At 40.4% G+C, this 25,463-nt stretch overlaps 1 protein-coding gene across 1 annotated transcript in view; it reads right to left on the bottom strand.

The window, feature by feature from the left end:
• The window catches only part of DMD (dystrophin), a 2,416,993-nt gene that overhangs the window by 1,797,333 nt on the left and 594,197 nt on the right, over window positions 1–25,463 (bottom strand). Inside the window, exon 7 of the mRNA XM_075852742.1 lies at window positions 5,428–5,546. Within this exon, the coding sequence (XP_075708857.1) occupies window positions 5,428–5,546 (119 nt within the window). The remainder of the gene's footprint in view (window positions 1–5,427; window positions 5,547–25,463) is intronic.

Raw genomic sequence — 25,463 nt, forward strand, 5'->3', positions numbered from 1 at the left:
AGGAGGTATAAGACCTAGGCAGGGTAATCGCGGAAAATATGGAATAAAGAACTAGGAGTGATGTCAAAACAAGGTCTTTACCGAGACCGGTGTTACTTCAAACCTGGCCACAGCAATAACATTAAACACTTTTTGGCAATAATACTTGAGGGGCACAGTTTCTTAATAAAGGTTCGGTTCAGTTCTGGCAGGCTATAATGGGTGGCTGGCTCACCACTTGTAGGACAAAGTCAAGGGCATGCCTTCCTGATACAGGCTACGTCCTCTAGGCAAATTTGAAGCCTTGCACAAGGCCCCTGGAAGGCTGCTTCTACTGCACCTTGGGGGAGGCTCCTGCCCATCACCCGCAATGGCTCGTGAACCCACACAGACCCAGAGCTGCACTCGTGCCACTCGGCATCAAATGTAGCTTACATTGAAGCTTGTCTATGCCCTGAGGTATAAACAGCAGCCTTTTATATAAACACTGGCCCCAAAAGAGAACACATAATAGCCATGTTGGTCTCATCCTCTCCGCTATTATCCACTCAATCCACTCAATCCTCCATACTATAGAAGAACAGGATTAGCTCGTGCATGTGGAAACGGCTAACTTTTAACTATACTTTGTATCAGAGGAAGAGACTTGGTAGCAAGAAATTGTTTTTCCCTGTCATTTTATATGAAACCAGAAGATCATGTTTTTTAAAGGGTTTTTCCACCATAAAAATCTGATTAATACTGCTGCCTGAGATGGAGAAAGATGTGGCTTGGCTTCTGTCAATTTGCTTTATTCTTCTCATTTATTAACACAATGGAAATTTGAGAAACTAGTTGGTAGGGATGCCCTGCCCTGACTAACAGCCACAGTCCTTTTTCAAAGGGTTTGTCAGATCAATTATCATTAAAAAAAAACAGTCTGCCTCCAATTATTAAGTTTAAGAGCTCATTCAGATGTTTCAACGGAGCATGTGAACGGTCCGTGAAAAAAAATAGCACATGTCCTATTTTACTGGGTGTCACGCATCCCTCCATAGACTCTAGTCTATGGGAGATCCGTGACAACGCGCCCCACACGTGTCCACCTCGGACGTGATAAAACTGCAGTTTTTTACGTCCGAGGTTAGCTCGAGGTTAGCTACACTCTTGTGAATGTAGCCTAAGGCAGAGTTTGTAAAGATAAACTTAAAAGGAGGACCTATTTTTATAAAGTTTTCCTCCACTCCCATGGGTAAGATGAGTAAGATATAAAACACTAGGAGGAAAGTTTATAAAGAAAGAGGTATTACATTTACATTTATGGTGCCATATTTAATATGAAATTGCTCAGTGTACAAATATGTACATTTTAGCTAACACTATCAGTTTGTCATCATGACCATAGTAACACAATTATTTATAGAATAACTATTTCTTACTGGTTAAGGTGTAATGTATGCTGTGCTAGCAGAGTTGCTCGGCTTTGTCCAAGTCTATTTGTATGTTATTTGTGTGTGTGGTTAAAAGCTTTTTTCCTACTGATTTGATGCCAACATATCCAATAAAGTCTAAGTGCAGGGTTTGTTTTTGGAAGCATGACTGGTCTGAAAGGGTTTAAATTTATGAGAAATCCAGTATAGGTACAGTGTAGTACAGGTACAGGTCATTCACGGGGAGTAAAGTAAGATGGCTGGATTGTTATGGAAACCTGATGTAAAACAAGAATATGTTGAGAAAGGTAGGCCCTAGAGATCAGAAACCGTGCATAAAGAACAGACAACAGAAGTTCATTTATATTTATATATATATATATATATATATATATATATATATATATATATATATATATAATACATGCTTTACTACCTCAACATTTAATTTCACAAACCATATTTGTCAGAGATATCTTTTGTTGTTTGATCGATGACTAATTTTGGACTCAAATCTGTAAATGTCCTTGAAGAAATTTTGTAAGTATTAATTATTTCAGCTTATATCTATGTTAGAATGAATAATTAAACCTTAATGATGTAAGTATGTTGTGCCTAAAAAACAAAAAAATAATGAATGCACAGAAACAGTAAAGACTTTATGGACCCTACAGTGGCTGTCATTTACGGAGAGGCAGCAACAACAGCGGTTCTGAGATCTGACAGGCCTGTTCCTTGTTGCATCAAGTTGTTAAGAGCGAGGGTGGGATTCAGGTAATTCACCCTAACCGTTTTTTAAGAATTTAGCCAGTTTTCTGAACAAGAAAGAAACAGAGAAACAGAGTCCCAACCTGGTTCTACTGCTCTTGCAGCAAGCCACACCAGCCTACCCTGCAAACAAACATGAACACATGAAGTACTGTACACAAGTAGTGTACAGTAATTTTATTCTAACAGCTTCACAGTCCTGCTACCTCACTGATCCTAGTCCACCCTTCTTCCTGCCTCTACATTCCACAGTACTGGCACAGACTGAATATGCCAGTACTGCATGCTATTGGCTAGCAGCGTTATTATGATGTCACAGCTGCTGAGCCATGGGACGGGGAAGGAATAATGATTGGTGCCTTTCCACGGGTCTGGATTGATTTGTTGGCTTGTACAGGTAGGCATGGTAGGGTGAGGAAAAGACTGCATTAAATTGTATTAATGCCTTCTCTAGATACCTCGTCAAGTGGCTTTGCTGTCCCAGATACCAACCTAAGGGTCTTTGCTTCCCTAAATGCCCCCCACTTCCTTTTGTACCTCTGTTCTAGATACCCCCATTCCTTTCAGGTGCCTTTACTGCCCTAGAGGCCTTCCGCCATTCTCAGGTGCCTTGCTGTCCTAGATACTCCCTCTAAGGTGCCTTTGCTGCCCTAGATACCCTTTCAGATACTGCTGACTTAGTAATTGCTGCGTGCGCTGCACGTCTCAGTCCCCTTCTTGTAGTGTGCTACTTAACTAAATGGACTGTGACCACTTATGGTGCTGAATATGTACATATTAGTCTATAAGTAATAGATGACATTACTCTTCTGAGTGTGGGTAGTTAGGTATGTATGTAGTTATATTCATAGTGTGGCTAATAAATAGTAAATTCTTGGCGAAAGTAGCATACATAAGTTTGGAAAATATATAGGATATAATTATTACTACTACTGCTATTATTATTCTTTTTCCACATTTTTACACGGTGCATTTAAAGTATTATTTAGTGAAATAATTTTCTAAGGCGCGCTGTACACCCTGTACACTTTGTCAGCCAAGTAGGGAACTAGTTAAAAACTTTAATTCTACCCCTGGTTAAAAGGACAACTGCCACAAGTGCAAGGAAAAAAAAATAGCTTTCTAATGATCTGCAGAGTGCCCATAACAGTTAAAATGTATGGAATTTGAAGATTGCTGAAAACTCCAACCTGGGTGAAGGTTTCTTAATTGCAGGGTTTATAGTTAACTAATAGATCCAGATTGCTCTTGAAAAATCACAGCCGTATTAGTTAATCTTGTCAAACACTATTCTTCTTATTCTCTATTTTTTTTATATTCTTCACTACTGTGTCAAGCTGAACACCATCCTGATGATATGGATGGTGCAAGACTTGCTTTCAATGAAGTAGAAAGTTAATATTTCTGAGCAAATATTTGATAGAATGTTAAAAACCGCTTTGGACAATCACTTTTAAATGGAAGGGTATCCAATGACAACTTGATCACAGGGCATTTCACTGCTAGGAACTCTAGCTATTGGCTGGTGTAATATTCTAGGAAATCCATGTAATGTTACAGTTTCCTGCAGCACAACCCCAGGTGAAATGAAGCATTACACAATATCCATTCAAATCAGTGGGCTTTCTGTGTAATACATGGACCTGCCTGGTCATCAAGAAAGGGAAACAATCTTTATAGGTTATATAAGCAAGTTAGCCAAGTTAGGTTGTAAAAACAAATCACATGGCTCATTAACAAAATTTAGAATATTCCCTTTCTACCTTGAATAGATTGGTCAATAATTTTACGACATGTCAGAAAATATCTTTGTTCAATATAAAAAGATACTTATAAATTACATGACAAAAAAAAGCAGCTCGTCTCAGGCATTGAATGCTCTGAGCACAAGCGTGTTAGGAAATATTGGGATCAGATGGCTCAGAAACAGAGAAATGTAGCACAAATATCAATAAAATCTTTTGGTTTTTTTTAATGACCCAATGCTAAAATCCAAACAGAGTGGCGCTTATGAGTTTCAGGCATAGCATTCAATGATATACAATGAAGCCGGACATTCTGAATCGTAAATGTAAACATCATCTTAAAGGGGTTTTCTCCACAGGAAAGGTAATAAATGTCAATCCCAAGAACGGGGGTCGTGAAGTCCCCTATGTGAATGGAGTGGGACTGCACATTCTTGGCCATCTATCCATTTACTTTCTATGGGGCTGCTAGAGATAGCTGAGTGCTATTTCCAGCAGCCATGAAGACAGTAATTGGAGCGATGGCTGTCACACTCCTTCACATAGGGAAGTATGGGACCCCTGTTCTCGGTATGGTTGGGATCCAAACGATTGGACCCCCACCGATCAGATGATCATAATGAGAAAACCACTGTAATTTTTTTTACCTGTCCACTAAATGGATAAATTCTAGCCTGATTGTCAAACATCGCACAGTAGATTGAAATGCATATATGCTATTGGCTGTACAGATTAACAGAAGGCAATTTGAAATTTGAGTGATAAGCAGAACAAATGCGTTTGAATTGTTCAAATCTAATGCTTTCCTAAACTTGAAGAACAGTAATTGAAACTTGTTTTTTTTTTTATATATTCATTTATCCATTTTATTAACACAAAATATTCTTTAGATGGTACACAAAGTAGACCATAATGGCTTACAGCAAATACCTAATTCTGTGTATTTTAAAATAACTTCTATACACCTGTTAAAAAGAAGGACCTATATTTATTATATGTGTTTATGCTTTTTCTTCCTTCCTCTGAATAATAAGTGACAAATCACATATTGTAAAATATAGAAAGTTGACTGGTAGACTGTCCCTAAAGCCAAATAACTTTTGCCTACTTCAGAAAATATGTAATTTTCCAAGGTTGTTAGAATTCAAACTCTTTCTATGATCAACCCTTCGTAATTTATACAAAATAAATGCAGCATTGTTCTTGCTACATTCTATTTGCAGAGAATGGCTTAGACAATCTAGGTTCAAAAAGGGTTCTCTTGTGTTGTGGCGAATGATTACAAATTACTTTCAAATCACACATGCAAAAGAAATAATGTACATTAATTAAGAGTAGAGCTCCTGAAAGCATGGATGTGAATTAACACTAACAAGAGAAAATGACGGATCGTCCCTTGTATGTCCCACAAGATCTTAAGCATCACTCTCTTTGCATACAAAGTACATCCAGCATAATGCATCTTTTCCATGGGGAAAGTTTGTGAGTGTTAATGAAAGTTAAAAGCACAAGTTTTTTTTACCCACCATCAGGATCAAGAAGATTTGCAATTCCCAAGTGTTGCTGGGCAGCGTTGAATGCATGATCCAGACGTTGAACAGCAGATTGTTGGCAGAGAACGCTATTCCACTCAAACAGATCCGGCCTGCAAAATAAATAAATAATATTTTATTTTACAAAAATAAACCAAAAGAGAACTATAATGGTTCAAAACAACAATAGGTTGTATAGCTTTTTCAATCTGATGTGCATAGTATGATTGTGGACCGCCAGGTCTACTCACCCCCCGGCGGCCGCAGTCATCAGCCATGGATTTGTGAGCGCTGGCAGGCATCCCCTCCCAGGAGACGCCAGTGCTCACTTCTGCTCCGGTCCGCTGTGTCCCGTAGGGTGCGTGCGCACGCTCGTGCCCAGCATTAATGGGCAGTGCGCGCACAAATGGAATCATCATTATCAACTGCCCATGATACCCTGGACTATAAAAAGGGCTCTGCCCTTCTGTTCCTTGCCTGGGCGTTGTTTGTTTATCCCATGTCAGTCTTTTAAATGGTCCCTTAGTGTTATCCCGTTCCTTTTGTTACCCATGCCCTGTTACCTGTATCCTGTGCTGTGTTCTTGTTCCTGAGCCTGTTAGTGTTGGAGTCGTGTCCTACTGCATCTGCTGTTGTCTGCCACATCCAGTGTCATCTTCCACGTCCAGTGTGATCCGCAAGGTCTGGCGCAGCCTGCTGCACCTGCTGTCATCGGCCACGTCCGGCGTAACCTGCTGCACCCACCTCCATCCGTGCCAAAGCCTCGGCTACTGTCTGGACTATTCAGGTACTCTAGTGCAGGACTTTGTATTGCTGGGGTGCCCTGTTGTTTGGCCAGCTGCCTCCCCGCTACGGCAGTGTGGCCTAGTGGCTCCACATACCCTCAAACTGTGACAATGATATCGAGACAAAAGGCATCTCACCATTGACTTTTATGTGAATACATGCAAATGGCCTTGATATGCAGTGATGTAAAGGGGTTTTCCAATCAGGCACATTTATGATACATCCACAGGATATGTCCTAAATGTCAGATAGATGCGGATCCCGCCTCTGGGACTCGCACCTTTCTCTAGAATGGGTCCCCCTAAAACCCGTTCTACCCTTTTTCTGCTGCAGGTGCCTCCCGGCCACTTCCTGACTATATGGTCGGGAGTACGAAAACAGTGTAGCTCGCTGAGCTACGCTGTTTCCGTAACTCCCATAGTAGTGAATAGCAGTTACGGAAGCAGCGTAGTATGTGAGTTACGCTGTTTCCGTAACTACCATTCAGTTCTATGGGACTTACGGATACAGCGTAGCTCAGCGAGCTACGCTGTTTTCGTACTCCCGACTATATAGTCAGGAAGTGACTGGGAGGCAGCCGCAGCAGAAAAAGGGTAGAACGGGGTTTAGGGGGTCCGTTCTAGAAAAAGGTGCGGGTCCCAGAGGTGGGATCCGCATCTATCTGACATTTTTTTACATATCCTGTGGATATGTCATAAATGTCCCTGATGGGAAAACCTCTTTAAGCAAAGACTAAACAGGGTTGCTCCCATTTCTACAGTAGCAGGTGACTGTATAATTCTTGTTGTCTACCTACAACATCACGCAATTTGATTTATTTGCAACATAACAATGGCAATACATAGTAAAGTGATGGCCATGTAGAAGTTACCTAACTTTGAATGCTACTTTTGACTAGAATCCTCTTCTAGCCTAACCAAAAGGAAAAAAAATCAGACTAGAATTAAGTTTTTCAAAATTACCTGAAAGCAAAACATTAAATTTGGTACCCCTCCTCTACAAAGTAAAAAAAATACAACAACCTACATGTTAACATGCATACATAAATCTTCATACTTCATACTTCAATGGCCCAATCATCAGCATATTTTGTACTGCCATTTCAGCTGCTGGATGGTGGCCCTGTTCTCCACCATGGAAAGTTAGTCTGTCAAAATAGTATGAATCCTGCTTATTAGTGACTTTGATAAATCTTACTGCTGGTGCCACTTTCATTATTGTTTCATATTTCTCAGCATTAGTAAACTGATTTAGTAAAAGGAATTGTATTTAACTATGTGATATCATGTTATGTTTCAGTGGCAATGCGATTAATTCAAATTAATCTTTGTTTTCCCTTTGTCTGAATGCATTATCAACAGGTCAAGGATTCATATTTATGTTTTGTACTATTGTTTTTATTCTCAAATTCGTCCACCCGTTCGAATTAGAACAATACAGAATTTGAACATAATGTAACAGCTTTCTCACGCCTTAACTACATTGAAAAGTATTGACTAATAACATGCTTAGAAAATGGTTATCAGCAGTGGCGTAGCTATATGGGTCGTAGCGGACGCAGTTACGACCAGGCAGCTATGCCACAGGCCCCCTGTTGCCACTCGGCGCTAACTGTACAATAGATTTTTTAATGATTTACTTGCAGTGACGCAGGTAGTAGGCAGGGCTGAGGGCCCCCTTATGTGATGTCACGGTCACATGGTACACTTAGTGTACCATGTGACATCACGTGAGAGGCGTTCCATCCATACAGGAAGAGGTGCGGACGGTGGGAGAGAGCCTGGAAGTTGGAGCCTATCATCCGGCTCCTCAGAAAACAACAACACCTGGTGAGCCGTAGAGGGGCCCCGGGGGCCGTAATGTATTGTATTGTATTGTGCTGTGTGTGTGTTTGCGATGGAGAGAGGAGAGCACAATACAATACATTACAAACTGTGGGTCACTACTCCCTGGGGGGTCGTGTGAAGACCTCCAGGGGTTTGCAAGCCACTCACCGAGGTTCCCGTTCCAACTGTATCTGCGTCGTCAGGACATAGATACAGTTGAATTCAACACTGGACCAAGGAGCTGACGGCTCCTTGTACTGGAGCAAGGAGCTGACCGCTCCTTGCTCCAGCATTTACTTTGCCGTGAGCATCTCAGCACAGGTAGGCGCAATGTAGTTACGTCATCGCCTCTGCCTGCACTGAGTCACTCATAGGACAGTGCAGAGGAGGAGAAGGAGCTCCTCCACCCATGGGGGAAACGGACATAGGTAAGTATTTTTCTATTCGACACATATAGGGGTATTATACTGGGTATGGGAGAGGACTATCTGATATGGTGGCAGTTATGCGGTGCATTATACTGTGGGGGCAGCAATGGAGGTGCATTATACTGTGAGGGTAGCTATTTGGGGTGCATTATACTGTGGGGACAGCTATGGGGTGCATTATACTGTTGGAGCAGCTATGGGGGTGCATTATACTGTGGGGGTAGCTATGGGGTGCATTATAAAATCGGGGCAGCTATGGGGGGTGCATTATACTATGGGGGTGCATTATACTGTGGGGGCATTGTACTGTGGGGGCAGCCATGGGGGGCATTATACTGTGGAGGCAGCCATGGGGGCATTATACTGTATATGGTAGCTATGAGGGGGGCATTATACAGTGTGGGGGCAGCTAATGGGGTAATTTTACTGTGTGGAGGCAGCTAATGGGGACATTATACTGTATGGGGTGCATTATGCTGTATGGGGCAGCTATGGGGAGCATCATACTGTGTGGGAGGCAGCTGTGGGGGCATTATACTGTATGGGGGCAGCTATGGGGGCATTAAACTGTGAGGGAGGCACCTATGGGGGGCATTATACTGTACGGGGACTTTATACTGTATGGGGCAGCTATGGGGGGGCATTATACTGTATGGGGAATCTATGGGGGCATTATACTGTGTGGGGTAGCTATGGGGGGGCTTTATACTGTGTGGGCATCCATAGGGGCTGTTGGGCAAGGTGGCTGGTCATAGGCGTGTGCAGGGGTCTTGTGGTGTTGGGGAGGGGTAGGGGCCCAAGCTGAATTCTTGCACCAGGGCCCATGAGCCTTTAGCTACGCCCCTGGCTGTCAGAGTAATTATCAAGCATGCAATTTTCCTCCAAAGGCAAATTTAACAACAGTTTAGCCACACAAAATGAGTACTATTTTGTATTTAAGTGCAATGTATGCTATGATATGATCAATTCAATAGTTACCACACATATTATGCCTAAAGTAAAAACACTTTGCTGTGAAACTATGCTAGCCGTAAACGGAGACTAAGTCAGTATAATTTAGTTCGGCAATTTCCGTGGGACTATAGTTATGTTTGGGGCTAACTGCCTCCATATTCAGTAAAAAGTGAACCTTTTCTTCTACAGCATTATTTATATTGGTTGTGACTTGTGAGTAGACTATAAATTGTTCACAACCTTGTGCCAGAGTCAACAGTATAATCTCTGGGGCACCCTGACAAGACAAAAAGTTGCTTCCCCTATTCTGCAATAAAGGGCACACCAAGAAAATGTGTACAGCAAATATTTGAGAAACGTTATGGCACCTAAATATATCAATATTTTAAAATGTATATTCTAACAAAACTTTTCTCTCCCTCTCCCCCATATTATCCCCACAAAATACTGATGTTCAATGCTCACCTATTACTGCTATATAATGCCTATATAATACTATGAAGTGCCCAAATAACACCGTCACACACAATTGTGTTTTTTCTTGTAGATTTTAATGTTGTGCTTTTCAGGCTGTATTTATTTATTTTTTTAAGACCAGATTTGGAAAAAATTCCATCACTAGAATTTAATATCTGGTCACTACAGTAAATTACCACAGCAGCCAATAAATAAGGTGCATCTTACGCCGGCGTGTTTTAGATTAAGAGTACATCCACATAAATGCATAAATGTAGCAGCAAAGTGGATGATATTTGAACAAATCTTCAGAGAAAGCACATGTGGTAATCGACCTGCAGTGCAAATTCTTAATCTGCTGCATGTCTATTTCTCTTCATAAACGCTGCGGAATTTCTGCACAGAAAATCTGGACGGAAATTCTGCAGTGTTTACGATGTGTGTGGATGTACCCTTAGGCTGGCGTATGTAATGACACTCTTAATAAATGCCCCAGTCGATGTGTAAATTTAACCAGTTTGGTGCCCTTTTGCAACAAATTAGACCGCACTGCAAACACAAGGATCACATGTAAAATATGGAGGCGAGATGTTTTATGAATATGGATCACATGCTTGCATGATTTTTATCCATATTTATGGCATAAATTGCTAGTTTTTATAGTTTATGTGTGACTCACAACCAGCTGTTAGATTGTCTTTCCATCACCGCATATTTATTTAAATATTGAGTAAGGACATATGTCCATCAGATTTATTCATTTGGTAACATTTTACTGATGTGTTCATTTACATGTGATTTCATGTATTTAACTCAACCAACATTTAAATATATGTTGGTAAACAGTGATAATAGTGCTGAAATTAAATGTGTTTTTTCCCCCTTAGATTTTGTTTACAAATAAGCATAAATATTCAGGTGTCTGTTCAGACTGTAACTAGCATCACTGTTTTATAAATAATAGAAATTCATTAATGCTAAGATTTATGCTGTAGAGAACATGAGTAGTGTCCAATACCTTTATGACTGTCAGGGTATGTTCACACGACCTATTATCGGACATTTTTCGGCCCGAAAACACGAAAAACGTTCAAAAAATCGGAAACAGAATGCCTCCAAACATCTGCCCATTGATTTCAATGGGAAAAACGGCGTTCTGTTCCAACGGGCCGTTTTTTTACCCGGTCGTTTTAAAAACGGCTGCGTAAAAAAATGGCCGCGAAAAAGAAGTGCAGGTCACAGGGACGTTTTAAGAACCGTTTTTCATTGACTCTATAGAATACAGCTTCAAAAACGGCCGTACAAAACGCCACCAAACACGCCACCAAAATCGCTGCCAAAATCGCAAGTGGCTTAAAAAACATCTGAAAATCAGTAACTGTTTTCCCTTGAAAACAGATCCGTATTTCCAGATATTTTTGAGTTTGCGTGTGAACATACCCTCGGGCTATATTCACACGACATTGAAAGAAAACGGCCGTTAAAAACGGATCAACTGTCAGTTTTTTATTATGACTAGTTTGCATCACTGAGTCTCCAAATTTTCATCCATTTACGTTTTTAACGTCCGTTTGCTTCCCGTTTGCCATCCGTTTTTCATGGGCAGTAAAAAAACAAATGAATTTGATTTGTCACGTTTATTTTTATCCCAACCCCTAAAAACACCACAGTGCCCAAGTAGATAGTGACACTATGCCCCAGTTGAAAATGATACAGTGCCCACAGTAGATAGTGCCCACATAGATTGTGCCAGTGCCCACCTTGATAGTGCCACAGTTAGCCTGTAGATAGTGCTACAGTGCCCTCATAGTGCCACAGAGCCCACAAAGTTAGTGCCACTGTGTGTGCGCCTGCAGATAGTGCCACAGTGCCCACATAGTGTTACAGTGCCCCTGTAGATGGTGCCAGTGTCCACTGTAGATACTGCCACATAGATAGTTCCACAGTGCCTACTGTAGATCGCACCACACACCCCTGTATATAGCGCCACGTACACCCCTTGTAGATAGAAACACACATGCCCTGTAGATAGCAACACACCCCCTGTAGATAGCGACACACTCTAACCTGTCCCTGTTGCCGCTACATCCTCTTCATCAGCGGTGCAGGCCTGGTCTCTTCTGACCAGGCCTGCTCTAGCGGAGCGACACAAATGAGATGGCTTTATCATGCCGCCTGCATCCCAAAAAACACCGAATGGCAAGGAAGGTAACCGATGGTTCCCCTGCCTTGCCAGCACTGTCAATTGTATCTGCATCCTAAGGGTGCAGATACAATTGAATTCCCTTGTGACCAATCAGTTTTTAACTGCCCGTACATGGATTGATTTATCAAAAACAGACGATAATAACTGATCTATTGAGTTATATAAGGGCCATCCCGCTGTGAAAACTGCCAAAAAAAGAGAACTTGTTAAATTTTTTAAAGGTTCCTTTAAAAATAAAAGAAATAAAAGGCTGTGTGAATACAATCATAAAACTTAATTGTTCTGAAAACTGAGGTTTTTCACTGTCATGTAAATATAGCTTAAATATAATATCAATATTTTTGAGGGATAAAACAGATAGTTTGAAACATGTGATCATGTTACATAGTTACATAGTTTGTACGGTTAAAAAAAGACACATGCCCATCAAGTTCAACCAAGGGATGGGAAAGGGGAAGTAATAAATGTCCTTTGGAAAATATATGCACACTAAATTCCGTATATGAATGGAATAGATATGCACACAATATATCAGCATGACTCAAACTCATTAGAATTGAATTCAAACTTTACGTTGGAAATATGAAAGTTACAGATTAAAGCTCATTTCTGCTTGCAACTTGTTTTGTTCTTGCAGATTTGCCCCTTATATTGTTTTCTAACATGAAACAGCATTATTTTTTGTGTGCATTTTTCTAAAGTATACTGTTACCTAAGTATACCTATGAATCCATAACAGGCCTGTGTAACAAGGTGAGGCAGTCTATTGTACAGTAGATTGAACATCCTGTGACCACTCTAATACATACAATTAGTATACAAGTGGTTGCTAAGCCACCTGATCTTTCTAAGCCTGAAGAATACATTCACCCCTTCCCTTTTGATGACGTACAGGTACGACCCCCTTTGTCACCCCATCGCCCTTCATTATGATGCTGGTTTTGCAACCAATGGCGGGGTATTTATTTCTGTCCACACCCTTTCCATAACCATTGGTCCAATTCCCCACCTCCTTGTTTGTTAAGCAAGGGAAGTGTTGCACAGATACTCAACATCCGGTAGCAAACGGGAATAGGACCAACTAAGTCTGTGCCTATGCCCTCCCCATAGCAGCCACATACAGTAGTCTGAATCTGTGGCATGTATGTCATTGACAATAAGCATGCTGCCATTTAGGTGGAGTTAGACATAGTGTAGCAACAACAAACTATGGAAAAAAATAAGTAACTAAAAATAAAAAAAATGTGCTTCTAGAAAACACGATTTGGTTTTTTGTTATACCATTGTTTACAGATTGGCTTCTAATGTGGTTTAATTGCTGTGCTGGTATAGATGTAGCGATGACTGTGACCACTGCGTCCTTGTTTTTAAAAGAAGAAGAAGCAATTACTTTTCTTGAAATAACCTCTGTGAAAATCTTTAACAGCTCTCGAGAAAAAATAAGTGAAAAGAAGGATCTTATAAGCTACATTAAAAAAAATCAATTAACAGCTGTGACGAGAAAAAAAAAGGCATTTTCTCTACGAGAATACGGAGATTTGTTGTTGTTTTAATCATTCAAGTATGTATGTATTGAACATATGATCTTACCTGTTTTGGCTGTATGTCAATTATGCTTTATTGTGTTTACTTCACAAGAGCTGTATGCGATTTGACGAATAACCATGTTGTGATGCAGGTGCTCTAACTAATTAAAAATATCAAAGTTATTAACTCTCCAATCTCCCATCTGTCTCGCCCATGTGCATTAACATGGTTATTATGAGTGTAACTGGAGAAATTAAATTGGGAAGTTACTACGTTTGTTTGTTCATCCCAAATACTTATCAAATCAGCTGTCTAATATTGAAAGAGGTTTTCCTGCGAACAAAAAAAAGAAAACACCTTAAATCCTGTGGCAAGCTATTTCTTGAACTTCATGTAAAGTTGGAGTTGACCATTTTTCATTTTTACAATATTTAGTATGAAGCTGGTCTTGGTCTGCAAAGTATCTCTTTTCCTGTCATGGGGCGGGGAAAAAAACAAGTGTACGCCTCTGTAGACTACACTTCCAATGTGGTTTTGTGGCATATTGTCTCTCTTCCTCCATCCTTCGCACCCACAGTCTAGCTCTCTCTGCCCCTTTCATGTTACGTAACTTTTACTAACCAGCCTTAATATCAGTCTTCTGACCCTGTACACCTTACATCCGATCTCCCTGCCTCTTCCTACCAACAGTATCTATAATACGTCCACTCTCCCTGCCTCTCTCCAAATCTCAGTATCTATAATACAGAAGGCCAAACGAGCTGCAATGACATGATTATGGGACGCAGCGAAAGTAGGGAGAATGCAGCAGGGGGGAAGAGGTAGCAATAGGGGCAGGCTTGCTTTTTTACCAGTAGGATACAAGCCAAGTCCTTTTGATGTTCAAAGCTGTGACGTGTCGAATTAGAAGGGTGGGGAAGTAGTTTGCTCCTGGCAGGAGCCTACAGTATATTGACATACAATAAGAAAAAAGAGAAACATCTGAACTTCCAGCCATGCAAAACTAAAACTGAAAACCACAGAAGGAGGGGACATTTTTATGAAAAATAAGTATTTTTGGACATCCTATCAATTGGAATTAAATTTTGTGTGGGCGGAAAAAAATGCTTTATTTTGGACAAATTGTTCCCCTTTTGTGCACTATAATAACTCAGGGAATGTTCATATTTTGGATAAAGTTGAGGTATAAGTATTTTCTCTATTTACCCTCACATATAGCCAACAGTATTCAAAAAATGTATGCAACTGTATTAAACTCTATGCTAGAATGCCTTCATATCATGATGCCTGATATCACAGCTGTCTCTTATAGGGTCTGAATATCAAAATGTCATCAATATGTGTATGAGCCATTGACAAAAAAACTATTCAAAATATACTGGGTGGCAATTTCAAATTGTATCCCTGTGTGTTCTGCTGTTGTCACTAAATCTCATCCAGGCTTCTTCCTGTAGGGGATGTGAGAATATTGTTAACCAATCACCTCTGCAGTAAACTGGAGTTTGCACATTGCTATAGACATGCATGCTGCTGCTTAGCCAGTCTGCAGCCTCTCCTGTGCCTTTAGACTTGCATCTGTGCCTCTCTAGCACCATGCTTAGAATTTGAAAACATCTGAATTATAAGCAACTTAGAGGAGGCATAGAGGAAAATAGAAGAACATTTGGGTGAATTTATGGTTGGTGTGAAAGATGACTGCTGGAGTTAGTTAAGATAACTAAGGCCCTGTTCACATCTGCCTTAGGGCATTCCATTGTTCTGCTCCATCAGAGGAGCAGAACAAGGGAATGCCAGTTTCCACAGTTAAGTTGTAACACGGACACCACCAGTAGCTAACGGAAGCCATTGACTTTAATGGCTTTCCATCAGGTTATACGTAGTTTCACCAGAAACAATGGCGCCGCATGCTACGCTATTGTTTCTGTTATATCTGCAACGGAGGCAGATGTTAACAGCCCGTAAGTAGGATTAACTGGAGTTGTATCAAAAAAAAAATAAGACTTTAAAGTCTATGTGCACCTTTGTAGGCAACTACAAATACATCAAGTTTATACAATGACTCAATATTTACAGTGTTGACCCTTCTTTTTCAAGACTTGCAATTCGCCCTGACATGCTGGATATATGTTTCTTGGCAAAATCCTGACTGATGGCAACCCATTGTTGCCTAATCAGCGCTTTGGAGTTTATCACCATTTCTGTGTTTTTGTTTGTCCACCTGCTTTTTGAGGATTGACCACAGGTTCTCAATGGGATTGAGATATGCAGAGTTTTCTTTCCATGGACCCAAAATTTTTTTAAATGTTTTGTTCACCGAGCCACTTAGTTATCACTTTTGCATTGTGACATGGTGCTCCATCATGCTGGAAAAAACATTGTTCATCACCAAATTGCTCCTGGATCATTGGGAGAAGTTGCACTTGGAGGATGTTTAGATACCATTATTTATTCATGGAAGTGTTCTTAGGCAAAATTATGAGTGAGCCCACTCCCTTGGATGAAAAGCAACCCCACACATGAATGGTCTCAGGATGCTTTACTGTTAGCATGACACAAGACACATGGTAGCATTCATGGAGAGAAGTGGTTTCTTTGCTGCCCTTCTTAACACCAGGCCAGTCTCTAAAAGCCTTCGCCTCACCTTGCGTGCAGATGCACTAACACCTGCCTGTTGCCATTCCTGAGCAAGCTCTGCATTGGCATTGAACCACTCGTGTAGCTGAATCCTCTTTAGGAGATGGTCCTGGCATTTGCTGGACTTTCTTGGGTGCCCTGAAGCCTTCTTCACAGCAATTGAACCTTTCTCCTTGATATTCTTGATGATCCGATTAATGGTTGATTTAGGGGAAATCTTACAAGCAGCAATGTCCTTGCCTGTAAAGCCCTTTTGATGCAATGCAGTGATGACTGCACATGTTTCCTTTGAGTTAACCATGGTTAACAGAAGAAGACAATAATTTCAAGAACCACCACCCATTTTAATGCAGTGGAAATTGAATTTTTGTGATTAAGTGAATTTTCATGGCAAGGAATGACTTTGCAATTAGTTGCAATTCATCTGATCACTCTTCATAACAATTTAATGCAAATTGTTACAAATTGTATAAACTGAAGCAGCAAACTTTGTGAAAACCAAAATTTGTCAGTCTCAAAACTTTTGGCCAAGACTGTAAGTCAAATAGAAAAAATGAATTATCTCACAAAACAGATTTAATAACAATAATAATAATAATAATAATAATAATAATAATAAAAAGCTTACAAAAGGTTTCCACAGTCTTTTTATCTGTGGAAATCTTTGTATCTGTCAACTTTCTCTGTTTTGAACAAACTGCAAGTTATTTATTTATTTATTTAACTTTGTAAATTACAGTATTTAAAAATTCCAATACACTCTTGTCCATATATTTGTGTCTAGTATTGCAGCTCTGCCCAATTCACCTGAATGGGGATGAGCTGTAATACCGGGATCCAGGCCATGTACAAGAGTGGTGCTCTTTCTGGGGAAAAAAAAGCTGACTTTTTTTTTCTCTAAACTCAGACAACCTTTTTAACTATAATCCACTCCTAATACTGAGTAACAGGCAACCTTCCCCACAGGGATTCTCATAGCCAATTGTGATTTTATTCAGTAAATTAATAAAGATACATATTTTGACTCATGCTTTTAAAATGTTAAAAGCATTTCCCTTTGTTTGATTACTTAAAAGCACTGCTTAATTAAAGAAACATAATAAGTTGGAAATGAAGAATTATTTAAATATATAACCAGATATATAGGCGTGGCAGGCCTGGAGGCCTTTATTAAGCCATGGGTTGCCATCGCAACCTATTGGCGCCCCGTGATCGTGTTGCAGGGCACCGATGGGGTGACAGGGGATTCTAAGTGGTCAAATAGGTGGAATCAGACTCATCTTCAATCCCAGTTATGCAGCGGGATGTCGCCTGTATATTACAGATGGCACCTGCTGCAAATGGTGTGGCACAGCTCCTGTGCCAACCATTGTGGGTGCACGATTCTGTCATATTGCTGTCAAAAGACCGTCTCGTATTTACAACTTTACAATGTAATCCTAGGGAAAAAATATTCTGCAACATAAGTGAGAAATCTGTCTGTGTTGTGGAATATTTTTCCCATGGGTTTATATAACAGTTTTTTTGGTTTTTTTTTTTGTAACGAATTTATGCTGTGGAAATACGTTTGAAATAAGTAAGCCACGTTTGACTGAACTCTACATCTGAATGACTACATGCATTTGTTGCAGAAACAACCCCATTCAGATGAATGGAACTGATTTTAATTTGCAGAAATTTCTGCAACAAAATCTAAATTTTTTCTTTTCTTTGTAAAGTAGGAAGATTAATTCGACAATTAAAGGGGTCATTCAGGCACGGATCTGTTTTTTATACTGATGACTTATCCACAGGATAGGTCATCAGTATTTGAACAGTATGGGTCTGACAACCAGGCCTTCACTTGAATAGGAGCAGACTTGCAGTACTGCAGCAAGGCGACTATACTGTGGCCGGAGCAATTGGCTTCCAGCACAGACATTCGGTGGCCGGAGGCAGCAGCTACAGATGACCTAACCTGTAGATAAATCATCAGTATGAAAAACCTCCCTGTGCACGGACTGTCCCTATAACCCCTTACCGACATATGACATAGCTGTACGTCATAGTCACGGAGGGAGTAAGAAGTGAGCTCCATATTTAACAAATGTTGGATATATGCTACAGCCAACACTTCACGCAATGGCCAGGAGAAATAACTGTCACCACTTAGATGCTGTGGTCAATAGCAACTGCGGCATCTAAGCCATCATCTGTCATTTCATTGCCACATCCCCCTCGCTACACAATTGACACTCGCTACACTATCGGAAAATGAAAACGTTTTTTAAGAAATAAATAGTTTTTTCTTTGTAACAGTGGTACATCATAAAAAAAAACTGAGAAAAAAAGTACTATGCACACCAATATGGAGTTATTTGTCCAAACAAATAATTTATTTATTTACAGCCAGTGACCGTGAGCGCCACACTATAGCGGTTACCCGCCAAGCTTACTGCGCCATCCACGCAGGATTAGCATTGAAAAAAGTGCCTGAGGAAGGTCATGGTATTGACCGAAACGTCGCACTGTCACTGGCTATAAATAAATAAATTATTTGTTTGGATAAATAACTCCATATTGGTGTGCATAGTACGTTTTTTCTCTATTGGATCGGGTTGGGCCCCTACTAATGCACCCACACCATTACCTAGTGCTATCCGAACCTTGTAACTAACATTATAAAAAAACATTATTAATTTGGTATAGCTGTAATCAGCTATGCCAATTTTTGATAATGCCTTAGATCAATCCCCATTATTTTCCCCTCCCTCGATCCATGCCTGAGCTTTTCATAACGGATAAAACTCTCTGTGAAATTGAAATAACCAAATTTTTTTTTTCCTCTAATAGTAGACAACTTAATACCCACATTCAAACATAATTCCCAATATGATAATCGTTATACTATAATACATGATATTGTACATGCATTTGGATAGTTAAATGTAATGCACAGTTTAATGCATACATACACACGTAGGCATACCGGCCTTAATTTGTGTTTGATTTTCTGTTAGCAGATAAGTTAATATTTACTTTGAATATGACCGCCTATATAATAACATTTATGATAAGTTCTAAACTAGTGTGGGTGAACATTAATGCCGATCTAATACAATAATATATACACGCATAAAAGAATTAATGAGCTGATAATTCAGAACGGGTTCAATTTCCCTTATGATCACATGTCACATGGTCACGTGGTTTTACCACACCTAAGTTATAAATCGGACCTTTCAAATCAGTGGGTAGCTATGAATAAAAACCAACAGGTTCGAAACGCGTAAGCTTTCTTTGCCCGGGATTTTAGTCATTTTCTTTTTAATGTGCTACTAATAAAGCAGCATTGAATTTTACTACATCATGTGCCGGATACACCTTCATTCTTATGGATAGCTTTAATCATACTGACCCCCAGAATAAAGTTAACTTGTCATTTTTACCACACGGTAATCGCCATAAGGACAAAACCCAAAAAACACGTGAGAAATCGCTGGTTTTCCCCATTCCACTCCACAACAATTTTCTATTCAGTTTCCCAAGTTTTCTTTGAAAAGGGTCAAACTTTTGAAGATTAATATTGATGCTGCCAAAACGCTGACCTTTGCAGGAGTTTATTTAAGCATGTACCAGTCACCCACTAAACAAGATACAGTCTTGAACCCTCGTCCCCTGCTAAACATGGCCCTTTTTTTTAACCCTCCCTTTGCTTCCAAACTTCTAGGACATCTAATGTGTATACCCTTCTGGTCAATTGCCTCTCTAGTAACGCTCTGATGTAACCCTTAAAATCTAGTTTTTGTGATATATCCGTTCTACTGAAATGACATTAACCAAAGTATCTAATGATCTCGTATTAGCCAAATCCAATGGTCAATACGCCCTTTGTAATCCATCCAGATCTATCTTCTGCATTTGACACTTAGGAGACGATTTGTAAGACAGACTTCGGGAAACAACAACAATGCTCAGCTCAGGTGATGATCAGAAGGGCGGGGGCTTTCTTATAGTCCAGGAAATCATGTGAGTTGATGATGATTTCATGCACGCGCTGGCCCTTTAAGAGCGGGCACAAGCGCGCACCCTCCGGGAGACAGTCTCAATACCCGGAAGTGAGTGCCGGCGCCTCACAGGGGGATGACGCAGCACAGCCGCAGGATGTCCATGGACGCAGTCGTCGAGGGGTAAGTTAGAACGACGGACAGCGGCCATAGACGTTACACTCAAGCACTACTTGAGAAAATCCCATGCTGGGGCTGAAACTTTGCACTGCTAATGGGTGAATAAAAATGCAATTTTTCACTTGAAAATCATCTGCTGTGGAGTGCTGCCTTCCTTTGTTTTTCTATATATGGAATCGGTGATCGGGGTCCAAAGGCTTGCACCCAAAGAATCACAAATAAGGCTATGAGCCTATAAGTGCTGCTCTCCTTGTGTTTTCTATTTCCTGAACTAGCTCCTTTTGATGCATCACTATGAACTTTATATCCATATTGGCTCAAATACTAACTGGTTAAAAAAATTAATGCAGCTTCCGTTATATTTCACTTGCCAATACAAGGGACTGGACCCCTGGAAAAAAATAAGCACCTTGTACCTATTGTGTCACTCCTACCACTACATTAAAATTGCAAGCTCTTATGGGCAAGGACCTTTTGGATAATTTTCTGATAATCAAAACAAATTATTTGTCATATTACCTTGATTTTCTCAATTGTAAAGCGCAGATGATGTTGTTGGCTCTATATAAAGATTTTTTTTATTTTAATTATAATTATTGTTGTTAATACAGTTTAGGAATAGAGTAGCACAATTTGGACGCTCTATAATGGATGAAACACTGGGCTAGTGCACACATGAGGTAGAAACATAAGGATACACTCTCATGCGGAAGATTCTGTTGCAGAAAATTTCTGCGACTGAAAATCAGTTCCATTCATCTGAATGTGGTTGTTTCTGTAGCAGGTGCATAGATTTCTGCAAGTTCCATCAGATGAATGTAACTGATCTTTCGTCGCAGAAATTTTTGCAACAAAATCTGCCGTGTATTACTTGCACCCTAAGTGTATGTGCACATGTAGCATAAACACTGCAGAATTTCTGACTGGTTTTCTATACAAACACTCCACAGCGTATTACAGCAGCAGCAAAGTAGATGAGACTTAAACAAATCTCATCCACATGCTGTGTAAAAAAATAAGCAGAAAGATGTGCAGAAATTGATCTGCTGTGTGAAGTCTCAATCTGCAACATGTCAATCTCTCAGAAAATCTGGTTGGAAATTCCGCAGTGTTTATCCAAAGTGTTTGTTTGTCTAACAAATTCCCGACATCCGCCGTATATATACGGCGCTGTCGGGCAGGGCTTCCCGCAAAGCACAGTACCATTATGTTGCGGTGATAGTGCGGGATCAGGAGCTGAGCCTGCACCATCACCGCCGGGTTCCAGCTGTATGTTACAGCGGGCACCCTGAGGTATCGGCCAGGACCGGAGCTAGCATCAGATCCGGCTGATTAATCCCTCAGATGCTGCGTTCAATAGAGATCGCAGCATGTGAGGAGTTTTTAGCCTCATGTACCCCAGCAACGTGATCGCTGGGTTGCTGGTGGCTGAAATGGCAACCGGAGGCCTAATACTGGCCTCCCAGTCAGCCGGCAACGGAATCCTCCTATGCCCCGCTCCCCAGCGGAGTCTAAAAGGCTTCCAGTACCATCGGCAAGATGGCTTCGGCTCAGCTTCCGGCTCAGAAGCTGAGCCGGGGCCATCAGCAGTGGGTGTCCGCTGTATGTTACAGCGGACACTCCACTGTAACGGCAGGAACCAGAGCTAGATCCGATTCCTGCTATTAGCTCCTTCGATGCAGCGATCCAATGCGATCGTTGCATCTTAGTGGTTTGTAGCAAATCGGCAGACTGTCATGTGATGGCAAGGATGCCGACTGCTACTATGCCAACAGGAGGCCTAACAATGGCCTCCTGTCTGCCATTACGGAAGCCGATTAGGCCCCGACCGGAGCCGGAGCCTGATCGGCTTGTTATTAGTGAACAACTGACAGTTCTAATACATTGCACAACATAGGTAGTGCAATGTATTAGAACATCAATCAAACAGTTGGACCTTCAAGTCCCCTAGTGGGACTAAAGAAAAGTGTAAAAAAAAGTGTAAAAAAAAAAGTAAAAATAAAAGTTGTAAAAAATAAAATAAATGTTTCAAGTAAAACACAATCGCACTTTTTCCCTTATCAACTCATTTATTATTGAAAAAAATAATAAAACCATATATATTTTGTATCGCCAAGTCCATAACGACCTGACCTATAAAAATATTATGTTAGTTGTCCCGAGCAGTGAAAGCTGTAAAAAAAAACTAAAAAATAATGCCAGAATTGCTGTTTTTTTGGTAACTTTGTCTTCCAAAAATTGAAATAAAAAGTGATCAAAAAGTCGCATGTATCCAAAAATGGTACCTATAAAAACTATAGCTCGTCTCGCAAAAAACAAGACCTCATACAGCTCCGTCGATCAAAAAATAAAAAAGTTATGGCTCTTACAACTTGGCAACAGAAAAAATACATTCTGTACAAAAGTAATTTTATTGTGCAAAAAGTCGTAAAACATAAAAAAGTGCTATAAATTTGGTATCGCCGGAATCGTACTGACCCGCAGAATAAAGTTAACATGTAATTTATGATGCGTGGTGAACGCTGTACAAAAAAACCCCTAAAAAATCTATGCCATAATTGCTGTTTTTTGCTCACCTTGCCTCCCAAAAAAGGGATAACAAGTAATCAAAAAGTCGCATGTACCCCAAAATGGTACCAATAATAACTACAGCTCGTCCCGCAAAAGAAACAGCCCTAATACCACTACGTCTATGAAAAAATAAATAAAGTTAAAGCTCCAATAAGTCAGGAAAGAAAAATAAGCAGTTGTGCAAGCCAGAGGGGAACATTTCTTCTGTTTCAAGTGGCGATTTATCAAGGCCCTAAAATTATGGAAGCAGGAAGGATAGGGCCCAAACATATCCTCTGGAAGTGAGGGCGCCCGTATTATACCAGGACAACACTTCCCAGCTAAATTCCCCAAACTGCAAAGGTGTGGAGTGTGGACCAAAAGGGTGATAAGAAAGGAGATTAATCAGTGCGACACTGGCCTGTGCATAAATGATGGTGTCACAGCGTAACAAATATTTATGGATTATTTTATTGTTTACCCCATTATTATAACACCTGACTATGCCTCTGATGTACTCTGCCCAGCTCACATATACCTCACATTATAAACTTAAATACCAGTAAACCTCCAAACAAAACTACTACCAAACAAAATCCACGCTCTAAAAGCTAAATGGTGATCCCTCCCCTCTGAACCCTACAGCATGTGCAAACAGCAGTTTACTTCCACATATATGGCATCACCATACCCGGGAGAACCCTTTTAACAATTTTTGGGGTGTGTGTCTCCAGTGGTACAAGCTGGGCACGACATATTTGCTACTGAAATGACATATCTAGGGAATAATGTTAATTTTTACTTTGCAGTATTAATCCCTGCCAAGGTTTTCGCAGCGCAATCATTTATGGAAAATACCTGTGGGTGAAAATGCTCACTAAACCCCTTAATAAATGCCTTGAGGGGTGTAGTTTCCAAAATGTGGTCACTTCTCAGTGGTTTATTTTATTATTTCACATCAGAGCCTCTGCAATTGTGAACCAATATGGTGTAAGCTGCCATATTAGGCCTCAATTTCGCATGGTACTCTTTCACTCCTGAGCCCTGTCGATAGTCCAGGCAAAAGATTAGGGCCACATGTAGGGTGATTCTATAACCGGGAAACACAGCATAATATTTAGAGAGCTATCTTGTTATGGTGGCACAAGCTGGGCACCACATGGGCATATCTATGGAAAAAATGCAATTTTCTCTCTGCAACATTGAGTGGACACTAATTTCTGCAAAACACCTGCGTGGTTAACATGCTCGCCACACCCCTAGGTGAATACCTTGAGGGGTGTCGTTTCCAAAATGGGGTCACTTGTGGAGGGTTTCCACTGTGTTGGTCCCACAGGGGCTTTGCAAATGCGACATAGCGACCAGAAACCAATCCAGCAAAATCTGTACTCCAAAAGCATAATGGTGCTCCTTCCCTTCAGAGCCCTACTGTGTGCCCAAACAGCAGTTTATAACCACATATGGGGTTTTGCCGTACTCAGGAGAAATTGCTTTACAAATGTTGTGGATCTTTTTTCCTTTATTTGTTGAGAAATTCAAAAATTTTGAGCTAAAGCTACATCTTATTGAAGAAACAGGATTGCTTTTATTTTCACTACCCAATCCTAATAAAATCTGTGAAACATCTGTAGGGTCAAAATGCTCACTACACCCCTAGATGAATTCTTCAAGGGGCATAGTTTTGTGAATGGAGTCAATTTTGGGGAGTTTCCACTGTACCGGTACCTTAGGGGCTTTGCAAAATCGACATGGTTACAAGAAATCAATCCAGCAAAATCTGTACTCCAAAAGCCAAATGGTGCTCCTTCTCATCTGATCTTGCTGTGTGCCCAAACAGCAGTTTATGACCACATATGGGGTATTGCCGTACTCCAGAGAAGTTGCTTTACAAATCTTGGGGTTCTTTTTTTCCTTTATTTGTTGACAAAAATGAAACATTTTGAGCTAAAGCTACAGCTTATTGAAGAAAAAGGATTGTTTTTATTTTCACTGCCCAATTCTAATAAAATCTATGAAAGTCCTGTGAGGTCAAAATGCTCACTACGCCCGTAGATGAATTCCTCAAGGGGTGTAGTTTCCAAAATGGTGTCACTTGTGTTAAATTTCCACTGTATTGTCCCTTCGGGGGCTTTGAAAATGCGACCTGGCCTCCGCAAACCATTACAGCTAAATTTTAGCTCCAAAAGCCAAATGGCGCTCTTTCCCTTCTAGGCCCTGCCGTGTATCCAAATAGCCATTTAAGACCACGTGTGGGGTATTGTTTTAAATCGGAAGAAATTTACAAATGTGGCTGTGCTTTTTCTCCTTTAGTCCTTGTGGAAATGAGAAAAAATTAGCTAAACCTACATTTTCTTTCAAAGAATGTCGATTTTAATTTTCACGGCCTAATTCCAACAATTTCTGCAATAAATCTGTGGGTTCAAAATGCTCACTATACCTGCTATATTGCTAGATAATTTCCTTGAGGGGTCTAGTTTACCAAATGGGGTAACTTTTG

The sequence above is a fragment of the Rhinoderma darwinii genome, chromosome 2, assembly GCF_050947455.1.
Source record: "Rhinoderma darwinii isolate aRhiDar2 chromosome 2, aRhiDar2.hap1, whole genome shotgun sequence".
NCBI classification, from domain to species: domain Eukaryota; kingdom Metazoa; phylum Chordata; class Amphibia; order Anura; family Rhinodermatidae; genus Rhinoderma; species Rhinoderma darwinii.